The sequence below is a fragment of the Canis lupus genome, chromosome 17 (assembly GCF_048164855.1).
Source record: "Canis lupus baileyi chromosome 17, mCanLup2.hap1, whole genome shotgun sequence".
NCBI classification, from domain to species: domain Eukaryota; kingdom Metazoa; phylum Chordata; class Mammalia; order Carnivora; family Canidae; genus Canis; species Canis lupus.
Genome location: NC_132854.1, coordinates 30395656 through 30410390, shown reverse-complemented (window position 1 = coordinate 30410390; position 14735 = coordinate 30395656). Strand labels below are relative to the sequence as shown.

Here is a 14735-nt window from a genome sequence, read left to right as displayed (position 1 = left end):
CTGAGAGTATCCCTGTGATTCAGGCATTAACTTGAAGCATTCTTTAAGAAGGAAGTGATGAAATCCTTGGCCAGCAATCCAAGGGAAATCTTTATTGCCCCACACAGCTTGTCTTCTGATATTATCTGCTTCATGGCCATTGGTTGATCAGATTTCCCTTTTTCTTGCTGAGAACTTTGAAATAGGGTTTTATGTATTAATTTCTGTGTACTATCATTAGTTGCTCAGAGTTCACATTTTAATCGCAAGTTTTCATCAAATATGTTTAAGTGTTTCTAGTTTGCCGTTGTAAAAATCTATGTGATTTTAGAATCTGGGAGAAGCCCTCCTTCAAATGGACACTTTGTCAAATGATAGCTATATTTATTAGATTGCATTTTATATCAATTGCTAAACTTATTAAGGATACACGTCATCCTTTTATTGTGATTATTAATCAGAAGAGTGCATTTTATGGTTTTCCACTAAATGACAAGTAGCTTACTTCTAGACATGAGAACCACAGTGCTGAATCTTCATCGTAATTATATACTTGAGAACTCTAAGCATCCAAATAATTTATTTTGCATTTCTAGACTCAAGTTTCTTTGGCCTAAAATGTGATTAAGTCCCCTCTTTTGGAATCTTCTTGGGGGAAGTAGTGAACTGTAGACCATACTTTTCAAACTGTAACACATAGATCCCGGGAGACGGGTGGTGTTTGAGAAAATGCACAGATACTACATGGTACATCTGCACTGAGAACTAATTTTAGTTAAAAGGTTTTGTAGAAAAATGCCCTCCTGCAACTCTGCCCTTTTTCTCAGTGTTTTCACTTTTGTCATTAGGTAAATGTTTGAAAGGAATTCGTATAGAAGAGACTGTAGGAGGCTGGAGTCCAGATAGACTTGGATTTAATCATGATTTTACTTTGAACCAGGGGTAACTTGTATGATCGTGCATATCTCACAGCACCAGTAGATAAAAAAAATTAGAATTCTTAATGATCTATATATATTGTATTACTATTTCTTTCACAATAGCACAAAGAAATGTAAAACATCAAGAAAAAATTTCCACAAGAAAAATATGGAACCCTGATTCTAAAAAATCACAAAAATTTACTGTGAGACACAAAGGATTTCTTGAGTAAAAGCTTCTTTGAGTACTGTCCTTAGATGGACCCATTGCATATCATAAGTATCAGCTCTTCCCAAATTGTTTTATAGGATTCAAGCAATTCTGATCAGAAGTTCCTATGTAATATTTTGGAACTGAGGGAAATAATTTTAAAGTTTATCTGAAAGAAATAAGAGGGTGAGAATAGCTGGTAGAATTTCTACAAAGGAAATTAATGAGGGGTGCTTTCACAGGTATTAAAATGTACAGCAATTAAAAGTTTATTTCTATTGCAAGAAACTAAAGACAGGTTTCTGGAACAAAACAGACATATTCGGGATCCCTGGGTGGTGCAGCGGTTTAGCGCCTGCCTTTGGCCCAGGGCCCGATCCTGGAGACCCGGGATTGAATCCCACGTCAGGCTCCTGGTGCATGGAACCTGCTTCTCTCTCTGCCTGTGTCTCTGCCTCTCTCTCTCTCTCACTGTGTGCCTATCATAAATAAATTTTTAAAAAAATTAATTAATTAATTAAAAAAACAAAAACAAAATAGACATATTCTAGAATATGTAAGAATTTTATATGTGACAAAGGAAGAATCATATATCAACAGGAAAGAGATTCATTCTACCATTACCAAAGTAAATCCATATGTATTAGAGTGCCCATGTAACGATAAAATATATATATTTTAAAAATTGTAAAAAATTATGTGTAAACATTTAATTAATCTCATTTGTTCAATAAATATCCCCTCTAAAACGATTATGTGCCAGATACTCTAATAAGTTCTGAAAACACAACTGTAGAGAAGATAGTCTTGTTTACAGTTCTCAGGATTTACTGTGTGTGTGTGTGTGTGTGTGTGTGTGTGTGTGCATATAAGTGTGTTCCTGTGTGCCCTGGGGATAGAAGAATAGTCAGCCTCACAACCAGGCAGTCTGTTTGATGAATGTGTTTATAGAGAGATACTCTTTGCTATTTGAATACTTAGAAGGGCCCTTAGCTCAGCTTGGGGAGGTAGGGGGCAGGTTGCAATGATGTCACTGAATGCCTCTGGGAGGTTATGTGACCCGAAGAATGAATAGAAGTCTTTCCTGAAAAGAGAGTAATGAGTGAGGAAAGGCTCAGAATAAAGACTGTTTTGGGCCTAGTACATAGAATAAGGAACAGCTTAAAGGTGTAAAATGGGTGAAGCCCTCAGGAAATTGGCACAATTTAATGTGGCTGAAACTAGAGCTTGAGTGAGGAATGGGGAGTGGGGATGATGAAGCAGGAGGGTGTGGATTTGTAAGCCTTGTTAACAACTTGGTTTTATCCTGACGGAGATGGAGCACCATTGAAGAGTGTTAAGCAAGGTGGTGACTCTTTGGCAGAGAATGGGTTAGAAGGGATTAACTGGGCCTGGGATCCAGCAATATATCTAGGAAGCTGTTAAAATGGCAAACAGATTATGGCAGTTTGAATTGGTAGTCTGAATATCAAAAGAAATACTATCAAGAGATATATAGGATTGTAGGTCTTGGTGATTGCTTGGATTTTGAGGTCAGAAAGAAGTTTTGTGCATGGTCTACAGGAATTTTTTTTTAAAGATTTTATTTATTTATTCATGAGAGACACACAGAGAGAGAGGCAGAGACACAGGCAGAGGGAGAAGCAGGCTCCATGCAGGGAGCCCGACATCGGACTCGATCCCGGGTCTCCAGGATCAGGCCCTGGGCTGAAGGCAGCGCTAAACCACTGAGCCACCTGGGCTGCCCAAGTCTACAGGAATTTTTAAAGAGTGAAAGAATTCATAAGGATAAAGATAATTAGAAAATTGAAAGCTGCTGATAAAAAATTCAGAATTAGAAGACAAGTAAAAATTGGGAAAGTAAAAATTAATATTACCTATACATGAAGACAATAAGGAAACAATAAGAAATATAATATTAATCAATGGAGAATTCACAAAATAAATAAAATAACGGATAGGATTATGAAAATATGCAGTTGAGATAAAGTGATTCCACTTTCACTGATCAAATTATTAACGGATTAATAAATGACAATTCTAAAAGCTGGTGAATATATGGACATTTATATGCTGCTGGTGCATTATAAGCTGATACAGGGTTTAAGGAAGGAGACTTGATGATAGGGATCAAGAACATTTTCGAAATTATACCCTTTGACAAATAATTTCACTTCTAGGGATCCATACAAAAAAAAATCAGAGATGTGGTAAAAGATTTTTGTATGGTTTTGTTGGAAACAACAGAAGAGTAATGTTATATTAATAGACACATTAGATGAAATGTGTTTTAGTTGCAGGAGAAATAATTTAATTTTTTTTATATTTTATTTATTTATTTATGAGAGAGGCAGAGACACAGGCAGAGGAAGAAGCAGGCTCCCTGCAGGGAGCCCAATGTGGGACTCCATCCCTGATCCTGGGATCTCGCCCTGAGCCAAAGGCAAACGCTCAACAGCTGAGCCACCCAAGCGTCCCTCATTTAATCGTTTTTAATGACATTGAAAAATGTGGATCAGTAGGCTCTAGTAGGCAAATAAATCTCTGGAAGAAAATAATGATATAGATGAAAGGTGTCTCATTTTTTTTCTTTGTGCTTTCTTTGACTTTTCACATTTTCTTTTGAGCATGTATTACTGACACAATGAAAAATATGGTACTGTGTAAGATGGGGATAAAGAATGACCTCATGACAGAGCTGTTGTGAATATGAAATACTACTTATGGTAACAAATGGGGTTTTGGCTCATAGTCCATGGCTAAAAATTTGGGTTTTCGCTCATTTAACGAACGTTCTCGACTGGAACTGAAAATAGCGCATGAAGGGCTCAGGTCATAGATAACTTTTGTGTGATAGCGTTTTTATTAATAAGTATTAGATCAGTGTCTTTTATAGGCTGAAACAGATCATTGTCCCAGAGAGTAGGACTCTTCATGCTAGAACTTGATGCTGTCATTCTGTGGAAATTATAGGTGCTAGTGAGGGCCCACACTAAAAATAGAACAAACAGAAAATGCTATGTGGGTACCAGAAAACCGGTAGCATGTAGACATCGGACTGGCTGAAAGATTTCACTTGCACTACATTCAGAACTGTTTCACTGACAGTAAGCAAGTTTCTCAGTGCTAAGCTCAGACTATGAGGCTGCATGACTAAAGAAATAGCAAATTTCTAACCATCGCAGCAGGCTAAATGAGTTCTTACCAGCCTGGTAATTATTGGATTTGCTTCTACACTGCATGTGAAGGCTAAAAAGAATCCATTAATGTAAGTGGACCTGTTAATGTTTGCACTTCATGAAGACCTGTTTGTTTTCTTCTTACATAATATTTCATGTTCTTTTAGGTGGTAATTGGTTGTTTGGTGGTTTGTTTTATTTATCTTCTAGAAGCAGGCTTCTGTTTATTGGTTTGTGATTACCAGGCTCCTCTTACTCTTCTATAGAAAATAGCTTAATGGTATTTGTTCTTTTCCAGTTTCTAGAGTTTTTTCCGGTTATCAGTGATTTCTGAGAACAAGTACTAGTGGATATGGCACTATTATTGAGCCATGAAACCCTCCAGACTTGCATGCACAACCAGAGCATGTACATATGCCATTTTAAGCCATTTTTGCTGCATTTATTTCCTTACTCTAGATTAGCTTTTTAATGCTTTCCATCACTATAGTGATTTCCTCTAGGTGACTGTTCGCATTTGTTCTTTTTCATAAAGATATCAGTTTACATAAGTAGAGCAGAAGATTTTGGAGCAGTTAAAATAACCGATTATCACTCAATGCTGATCTCATGATACTTTGGTAAAATGATCCAAGAAAGCCTACCTAATCTTACTCTTGGTTGAAGTCCATCAGGGATCTACAGTGGAGGAAATGTCCTTCTTCTCACCCTTTCATTTAGCCTGTCACTTTTCACCTACCAGCCCCTTTTTGCTTCATAGGCTACTGGAACAAGAACTTTGTTGCCAGATTGAATCCCAACCATGTATCATGTGAATAGCGGCAAACTGTTCATCCTAAAACTTCTTTCCTGAAACAACTAATTTCACCCACTGCCCATATTTCCAACTTCTGCCCTATCATCTGCAAAAAAAACTCTGGCTTCATTGAAATCATTCATCACAAAGTTTCACATAGGTGTAGAATGAGGATAATAATAGCACCTTAAAGATTGTTGTGGGGGTTTCTTAAATGAGATAATACATATAAAATCTGAGCTCCATACAGCTAACATTATCACATGACCCAGATACCCGCAGTCAGAATTGATTTTTTCTTATCTTTTGTTTTACTTCTTTTTTCTCTCATTGTCTATTTTGTCAGCTTATTTTCCTCTTTCCTGCCTCATTTTTCCTATTCTCTTTCCTCTATGCAACTCACCAGCCCAGTTTCTTTGCTTACCTGATCTTTCTGAAGAGAAAGTTAGCAAGGAGTGGTAAGGACCTTATTAGGTAAGCCAAGAGGCATTTTGTGCTTGTGCAGGAAGGGAAGAGTGAGATCCACAGTCTTTTTTCTGTCAAGAAGATCCAAATGATGAAGGAAAAGACTTGTATCTTAGTTAGGGAGTGGTCCAGGAAATTTTTGAAGTTGGGACAGGAAGAGCTGAAACTAAGATTGGATTTAAGCTAAGGGACCTAAGGGCTCTTGGGAAAGTGCTATTATTATTATTACAAATAATAGTGCCGTTATTACAAACACTGGAGGAATTTGAGAAAGACCGTAAGGAGATGAAAAGAAGCTGAAAAGAGGACAAATTTAAGAAATAGGAGATGTTTGATAGTTTCAGATACAACCAAAGAGAACTAAGAAATTTGACTGCTTTTGTGATTCAGAGCTTAAGAAGAGTGATTTCATCTAAAGCCTAAAGACAGATAGATGCCGTGTGTAGGCTGTAGGCTGTAGGCATGGGTCAAAACCAGCTCTTTCTGCTGTTTGGCCACAAAGGGGAAACGAAAGATGGGCCAGCAGTTGAAGTTTTTTTCCTCTGTCTTTATTGATTTGATGTCATGGTTTCTTATCAGAATTTTAAACTTATGCATTTGATACTTTAAAGGGAAAGGCTTTTGTAGTGTCCAGAATAATAGAGACAGCTTTCACACATCTTTTCCCATCAAAATTCCACGCTTACAATACAGTTGCGGGTAATCTGCCATTGTTAGGCATATGCACTGCTAGCAGCTTTTTGAGAAGCCAACATTAGAATCTTTCTCCTGAGAAGTTAAAAACTTAATTGGAATGAAACTGAAGGGCAGCACTTAGAAATAAGTCTAATTGGCTAAACTTAGGCTACTGTGGTGTCATTACTAGACATCTTATAGACACAGATATGAAGGTGTCTGAATAGATTTGAAACTCGGGATAACTTCAGTCCCTGAAATAAGTAATTTCTTCTAAAAAAGCCATAAAAATAAAATTTGGCCTCATATATTTTTGGCAGTATCAGTTTAAGAGGTTTGTTATCTCTGGTCCACTTAGCAAAAGGATAATTAATTAATGTTAATTATTAATAAGGGTTATTCACAAAGACATATGTTGTTGATCCATTTTAATAACAATACAGGAAATATCCATATATGAAAAATATTGCTTTATATTCTGGGCAAGATGGAAAGAGTTCCATTGCAGTAAACTCTCTGAGGCATGAAAGGTGGATGAGATGGGCTTGCACATTAGAGGTTTTAGGTTGGAGCTTCTTGGAATGGTTCTGGGCCACCAAATCGGCTGACATGGGGAGATGGTTAGGGTGACATGGCCGATGAGTCCTAAGAGGAAAAGAGGAAGGTGAGGCTGAGGGAGATTGTATGGGCGGTCTGAGAGGAACACATGCAGAGTGCCTGGGTGGCTCAGTCAATTGAGCAGCCAACTCTTGGTTTCTGCTCTGGGTATGATCTTGTGGTCATGGTATCAAGCCATACAAAGCATGGAGTCTATTTGTCCCTCCACCTCTTCTCCCCGCCTCCACTCCCACTCTCATGCATTCTCTCTCTCAAATAAATAAATAAATGAATAAATAAATAAAATTTTTTAAAAAGAGGAACGTGTGGATTTAATGAGAAAAATTTATTTTCTCACAATATTAGTCACTTTCATAAAAAAAAAAACTCTTGCATATTATTAAACTTTTATCACCTGAAAATAGAATGCATGTTCCTCTATCATTTACTTTGTGCCAATGGACAGCATGGGACTAAGAAAGAGTATAAAACATTGTCAAATTATCTGGTAGGAAGATAGATCCAGGGAAGGAGTCTGGTCAGGAGTAGTGCCAGGCGACTCATGGCTTCAGTGTAGATGCAACAGGGTGAGGCTCCAGGCTGGGCTGTCCAGGGATGTTGGAGCAGCCATTCATTATTTCTGCTCTCCCAGCAATTCTTCCATTATCTTCCATTTTTCAGAACTCCGGGGCATTTCCTTGAGTGTTTGGTGTTGGCTCGATCACATGATACTTTGAATGACATGTAGTATCATGTACTCAAAGGAGCCTTGGTGTACAGTCATATGGAACTAATTACAGTTCCTGGTTCTGCCACTTACTGTGTGACCTTGGGCAGAATATTTAACCTCTCTGAGTTTCAGATTCCTATAATTAGAAATGATAGTACTCATTTGGAAAGATTAAACAAAATAATATGCATAAAGCACGTGGCGCAATCTGAAGTAATAATAGGGACTCAAGAAGTGATCCTTCCTGCTAGGAACATTGAACACATAGACATTGCAAGAAATAATGTTTTACTAATAAAAGAGTCACTGATGTCTTTTTTTTTAAAGATTTCATTTATTCATTTGAGCGAGAGCATGAGCAGAGGGCAGAGGGAGAGAAAGAAGCATACCCCTCACTGAGCAGGGACCCCAATGCAGGGCTCAATACCAGGACCCCAAGATCATAACCTGAGCTGAAGGCAGACACTTAACTGCCTGAGCCACTCAGGCACTCCAAGAGTTATTGATATCTTATATTTTGTAGACCACCAAGGGCTTTTTATATCTTACTTTTAACCTACTATACCTAGCTTCTGTTTGCTCCACAATGGCCTCATAACAGGTAAGAAGAGCATTGAGCTTGTGTAATAAATATATGGAAAAATAATCTCCTGAACATACTTGTGGTTTATTTTTTTCCTTGCAAGGAGAAGTCAAGAGATAGATAATCCAGGGCTATTATGGCAGCTTTATGATACTGTCAAGGCACTAGGCTCCTTCAACTTCCTGCTCTGCCATTCTTAGTATGTGACTTTAGTCTTCTTTTTCATAAAGATATGAAATCTTTAATAATACTTATATGATTTATAAAATCATATGATTTATTAAATCATAATAATACTTTATATGATTCCCAAGATGGTCCCAAGATGGCAGCTCCTGCCTTCTGCATGGCATCCTAGTTTGAGAGAAGATGGAGGATGAAGTACAAAAGGCTAAGTTCTTCCCAGGGACCTTCATGGAAGAGGCAATAAGATAGAACTGAGCGTCCTAGAGAAAGCAAGTGGGTTTGTTGGAAACTTTCCTAGAAAGTATTATAGAGACTCAGGGTGGAGCCAGTGAGGTGTTTACAGGATAACTGAGCTAGTCATTGTCAGGAAGAAGGAGGTTAAGGGCAATGAGCTTCTTGGCTGTTTTATCTCATTTGTCTCCATTTAAACTAGAACTCCTAAAGAATGCCTAGCTATGGAAGGCATGAAAATATCAGGCCCTCTAGCAAAATGTTGGATCTGATTAGAGCCATTCTCTAAATATAAGGTAAAGAGGAGATACCTGCTTTTCTCTGTACCACTTTGCAGGAAGTGCTGACAATGTGGGAGTCCCTGGCATAGAGGAAAAAATGATGAGCCTCTAGCTAGAAAGCCTCAGGTTGAGTCCCAGCTTTGCCACTCATTAGCTACTCAAGCTGTCTTTGTTTCTGTCTCTACAAGGTAGGGATTATATCATTCTAATTTTTTTTTTAATTTATGATAGTCACAGAGAGAGAGAGAGAGGCAGAGACACAGGCAGAGGGAGAAGCAGGCTCCATGCACCGGGAGCCCGACGTGGGACTCGATCCCGGGTCCCCAGGATTGCGCCCTGGGCCAAAGGCAGGCGCTAAACCGCTGCATCACCCAGGGATCCCTCTAATTTTTTTTTTTAACTAAAGTATATTTGTCATACAATGTTATATTAGTTTTAGGTGTAGAATATAGTGATTCTGACAATTCTTTATATTAATCAGTTTTCACCACTATAAGTGTAGTCACCATATGTCCCCATACAATGTTATTACAATATTATGGACTATATTCCCTATGCTGTACCTTTCACCTTAGTGCTTTACTAATTTTATAGCTGAGAGTTTGTACTTCTCAATTCCCTTTGCCTATTTTTCCCATCCTCCCATCCTCCTCCCCTCTGGCAATCACCAGTTTGTTCTGTGTGTTTATGAGTCTGTTTCTGTATTTTTGTTGTTGTTGTTGTTCATTTGTTTTGTTTTGTTTTGTTTAGATTCCACAAATAAGTCAAATTGTATGGTGTTTGTCTTTCCTTATCTGACTTATTTCACTTAGCTTTTTATACTCTGTAGCTCCATCCATGTTGTCATAGAATTATACCACTCTTGACTGTTGTTATGGAAACCAAATGGGGTAAATATAAATTCTATAAAATCATATAAAGTATTATTATTGTCTGAACTCTCCTCCCTACCCAGAAGAACTTAAAGAGGCAGCAGTTTCTGCCCCTTTAATTCTACTTGGGAGGTGAATTGAGGTAGGAAGTGGGTAGAATAGCAAAGAAAATTTAAAAACAGCATCTATGGGGCCCCTAGGTGGTTCAGTGGTTGAGCACCTGCTTTTGGCTTAGGTCATGATCCCAGAGTCCTGGGATCTAGTCCCACATCGGGCTCCCACAGGGAGCCTACTTCTCCCTCTGCCTATGTGTCTGCCTCTCTCTGTGTCTCTCATGAATAAATAAATAAAATCTTTAAAAAAAATTAAAAATAAACAAAAACAGCATCCATATAGAATTATACACATGTGGCCTTTTACTTCATTCATTTAGCATGTTTCAAGGTTCATTCATGTTGTAGAATATACCAAAACTTCATTTTTAAAAAGCTGCTGAGTTAAATGTATGAATGTAGCACTTTCATGTTGTATACCACACACTATGTACCCATTCATCCATGCACGGACATTTGTGTTGTTTCTACTTTTTTGCTATTTTGAATAATGCTGCTATGACCTTTCCCATACAAGTTTTTATGGAGACATATGTTCATAACCAAGAAAATATCAAGGAGCACATAGAGAAGCCTGCTCTGTGAGGGTTTGTCTGCTGCAGAGGCTGTCCAGGTTCTCCTACTGCCAGGCACCCAGGGCAGAGCTCATGGCACTCCCGAAGAGTGAGATGTCAGGAGTCAGGTGGAGGCCACTAGGGTCTCCCTTTCCTCTCATGCTAATGTCAGGGTACTGGTTCAGTCTTGCATTACTCAGGATGAGTATTATTGCTGGTTGCTGTCCAAAGAGGTGGCTTTGGTTTGGAAGGTAGATTCTATTTCTTCCTACCCTATGTATGGCACATACTCTCCCTGATATTCAGGTGTCTTGTTTGGGAAATGGAGGCAATAATAGCTACCTCACAGAGTGTAGGATGAGAACGAGACCATGGCTGTGAGGCACCCCATCTCAGAGCAGGTGCTATTGCCATTAGTAGTGACCCTGTGCAGTAGGAAAATTGAAGGCACAAAGGACACAGGTCAGAGATGAAGCCCTTTGAATGACATAACTATTATAGAGATATTTAAATCATTTTTCCCGTAAGTGGCAAGTGGCAAGCTGCACACCAGGAAGGCTTGTGCTCCAAGTTCTTTTTTTTTTTTTTTTAATTTTTATTTATTCATGATAGGCACACAGTGAGAGAGAGAGAGGCAGAGACACAGGCAGAGGGAGAAGCAGGCTCCATGCACCGGAAGCCTGACGTGGGATTCGATCCCGGATCTCCGGGATCGCGCCCTGGGCCAAAGGCAGGCGCCAAACCGCTGCGCCACCCAGGGATCCCGTGCTCCAAGTTCAATACATCCCAGTACTTCCCATAAGTACTCATTTATTTGCTAGGACTGCCATAACAAAATACTGCAGACCAGTTGACTTAAACAGCCCGAATTTATTGTTTCATAGTTCTCGAGGCTCAGGTCCAAGGTCAAGATGGGATCAAGTTTGCTTTCTCCTATGACCTCTCTCCTTGGCTTGCAGATGGCCACTTTCTGTGTCCTCACATGGTCTTTTCTCTGTGCACCTGCATCCCTGGTTTCTCTTTGTGTGCTCAAAATTCCTCCTCTTATAAGGTCACCAGATAGGTTGGATTAGGACCCACCTAATGGCCTCATTTTAACTTAATCATGTCTTCAAAGGCTCTGTCTCCAAATCCAGTCATACCTTTGAGGTACTGGGTATGGGGCTTCTCCATATGAACCTTGGGGGAGACATATTCAGCCTATAGTAAGCACCTAAGTAGCAACTACTCTGCCCCAGGCATGGGAAATAAAGAAGGGAAAGGCTAGGTCTTGCCCAAGGACACTCAGTCTTTTGGAAGAGATAGACAGACAGACTACTATAAAATGCCTTTTCTCCATTTACCTTGCCCTGTGTCTTACATGTAATGTACGGTCTTTGCAAATGTATCATCAAGTATACATTTCAGCTTTGCCCATTGGAGAATCTCAATTCAACCAGATCGAACTCTCTAGGTCTTTACCAGCTCAGGAAGAGTATTTATCGGAACCCATTGAGAAACAGGGGAAGGTTAGCCAAGAGCCAGACTGAGGTGAAATAAATAAGTAGTTGAGATTGAAGTTTGTCTTCACAGGCCTCTTTTCCACCCCTTTCTGCCAAATTTTAGTGACCTTCAAATACTGCCAGCCAGAGGCTGCCCACACTCCCTGCATACCCAGTGTCCCAACGTCAAGGCTGTTGCATCCTCTCCCCACACCCAAACACACCTACTTTATATCTTTGTTCTCTGCTTTCCAAGATGATAGAGGCATAAGATTAAAAACTGAGCCCTTTCATAGATCGCCTGTGTGGCTCAGTTGGTTAAATGTCTGCCTTTGGCTTAGGTCATGATCCCAGACTCCTGGGATTGAACCCCTCATTGGGCTCCCTGCTCAGCAGGGGTCTGCTTCTCCCCTCTTATATTCTATCTCTTGCTTTCTCTCTTTCAAATAAATAAAATCTTTTTTTTTTTTAACTGAGTACTTTCAGTATGCTGGGCAATAATTAGACACTTTACATATGTCATCTAATTTGATCTTCAAAACAACTATTTCACCTCTTTTGATATATGAGGTAACTGAACTCACATAAGGTAGCATTCAGTAAACAGCATCCTTTAAATGCAAATATTTCTAATTTCACTAAGACCTTCAGACTCTCAGCTATTAGTGATATGAACAGCTGTTGATCTCTGTGAAGATAATGCCCTGATTGATTACATTGGTAGTTAGTCATAGGTTGGATTCCTAGAATCAGTACCTGAGAGGAATTTGGGTGCCTATGACTTCTTGAGGGTAAGCTCTCAGGAGAAAGAAGAAAGGTAGCAGGAAGTGGAGGCAGGGGCAGAGGCTGAGCAAGGATATGCTCTCTCAATCTAGCTACAGGGCTTGATCTCATAGTGAGCTCTGAAGCATCAATCACCTGCAGAATTGGCACTACCTTTTGCCCTGGGTCATTCAGCTATTGGCTGTAGGTCCAATACATTCCATTTCTCACCTACTTCTAGGGTGAGGGTATGGACATTCTAAAAGAAGACCCCAAGAAAATGATGACATAATCTAAAGGAATGTGTCTTTACCACTTCAGGTCCTATGGCAAGTTATTGCAGGAGATGCTTTGCATCAGAGGGTGAGAGACAGGGTCTTTTAGAATCCCTGAATCATACCTATGAACATCTGCCCAGTAGTATGGTTTTAATTTGCAATAGCATTTATAGTTTAATGAGTAATGTTTGTGTACATTTTTCATTTAATTATCACAAACCTGTGATGGCCGGTTTCATTAGTCCATTTTATAAGGAATTTATGTGGTTCAATTACAGAATCTTTTCTTAAAGATTTTATGTATTTATTTATTTATTTATTTATTGAGAGAGAGAGCATGCACACCAGCATGGAGGAGGGACAGAGGAAGAGAGAGAAACAGACTACCCTCTGAGCAGGGAGGCCTACTCGGGGTCTTGATCCCAGGACCCCAGGATCATGACGTGAGCCAAAGGCAGACACTTAACCTACTGAGCCACCTAAGCTCCCCTTAGTCACAGAACTTTGAATGAATAAAGCTGGGCCTACAACTTGCTTCTTGAGATCTAATGTCCCGCCATCATTTCATACATTTATAGTTGGATGGATTCTGCAAAAAATATAATATCCCACATAGGAAGTCAGTCATCCCCATTTGCCCAGGACGTTTTCAGTTTTAAAACTGAAAATCCCACATTCAGGGAAGCCCAGGGTTAATTTAACCATTAAACAAAGAAAACAGTGCCTAGGGCCAATGATAGCTTTAGGGGCCTACAAAAAGTTTCTAATTTTAATTCCTTTTAACAACAGAAGAAAAAAATGAATATTATAATAATAACGAATGTATGCTAATTAAGCCAGCCTGGATTATTTTTCATCTTTATACTAACGATAAAAAAATAGATTTTTAACTGTGTGGGCATGTGTGTGTATGTCTGTGCCTGCCTGTGTGAAGGAAGACGCCTATGAAAGCAAAAGTGTCTAGGATTCACAAAGTCATAATGCAGTCCTGAGTTCACTTTGGCTTCCCCAAGGGGCCACTTCCCTTCAGGGCACCCTGCATATTGTGCCGTGAATTCCACGTCTCAATTTCCTTATTGACCTGACCAGACATTTCTCTTACTCATCTTTTTGTCTCTGACTCCTGGCTTAGCGCCAAGCATACTATAAACACTCAATGCACATTTATTGATTGAATAAATGAGTTAATTGATGGTCTCATTCAGCCAATTGTTTGTTATATAATATAGGAGACATTAACTGCTCTTGGCCTCAATTTCTGCATCTGTAAAATAAATATGTTGGAATAGATGAACTCTTAGGTTCTTAGGGGGCACTTTATATCATGTATTCATTGTAACAGATCATGTGATTTTCTTAATGTCCTTTAAAAATGTGTTTCGTTACCAGTGAAAGAGTTCCTTGTAGATTCTTAGAGTCATTGCTGTTTTTCCCCCTCCTTATTTTTCTTTTAGATCCTTTCTGGAGGCAGCATGTCCAATTTTACCTCAAGAAAAATGTCTCCCACAGGAAATGGTAATGTAGATAATATTTTCCTTACTCAGAAAACTTAAAAATCTGAGAAAAACAACGCTTAGCTCTTAATTCTTTTATATAGAGTGGAATGCTTAGAAGCAACAGTCTAATCTAATTAACATTCCAAAGTTAGGCTTAAGGAAAAAGTAAGAGTGCTATAGCTTTTACTCATGTAATTGCAATTCAAATTAAAAAAAATCAATAAAAATGTTCTTTTGTATGTGGGACATTCCATGTTTCTGACTCCCCTGAGATTAATGAATCCAGTTATATATAGTCAGAAGCACCAGGACTTCTTGACTATCATTTACTAAGTACTTGTAAAAC

The 14735-nt window shown here is 38.9% G+C and overlaps 1 protein-coding gene across 12 annotated transcripts in view; it reads left to right on the top strand.

The window, feature by feature from the left end:
• The window catches only part of SCEL (sciellin), a 163731-nt gene that overhangs the window by 56771 nt on the left and 92225 nt on the right, over nucleotides 1-14735 (top strand). For all 12 annotated transcript variants that reach the window (XM_072782703.1, XM_072782702.1, XM_072782701.1 and 9 more), the window contains one exon: nucleotides 14348-14408. In XM_072782703.1, the coding sequence (XP_072638804.1) occupies nucleotides 14366-14408 (43 nt within the window). In that variant the 5' untranslated portion in view covers nucleotides 14348-14365. Of the gene's footprint in view, nucleotides 1-14347; nucleotides 14409-14735 lie in introns of those variants that run through there.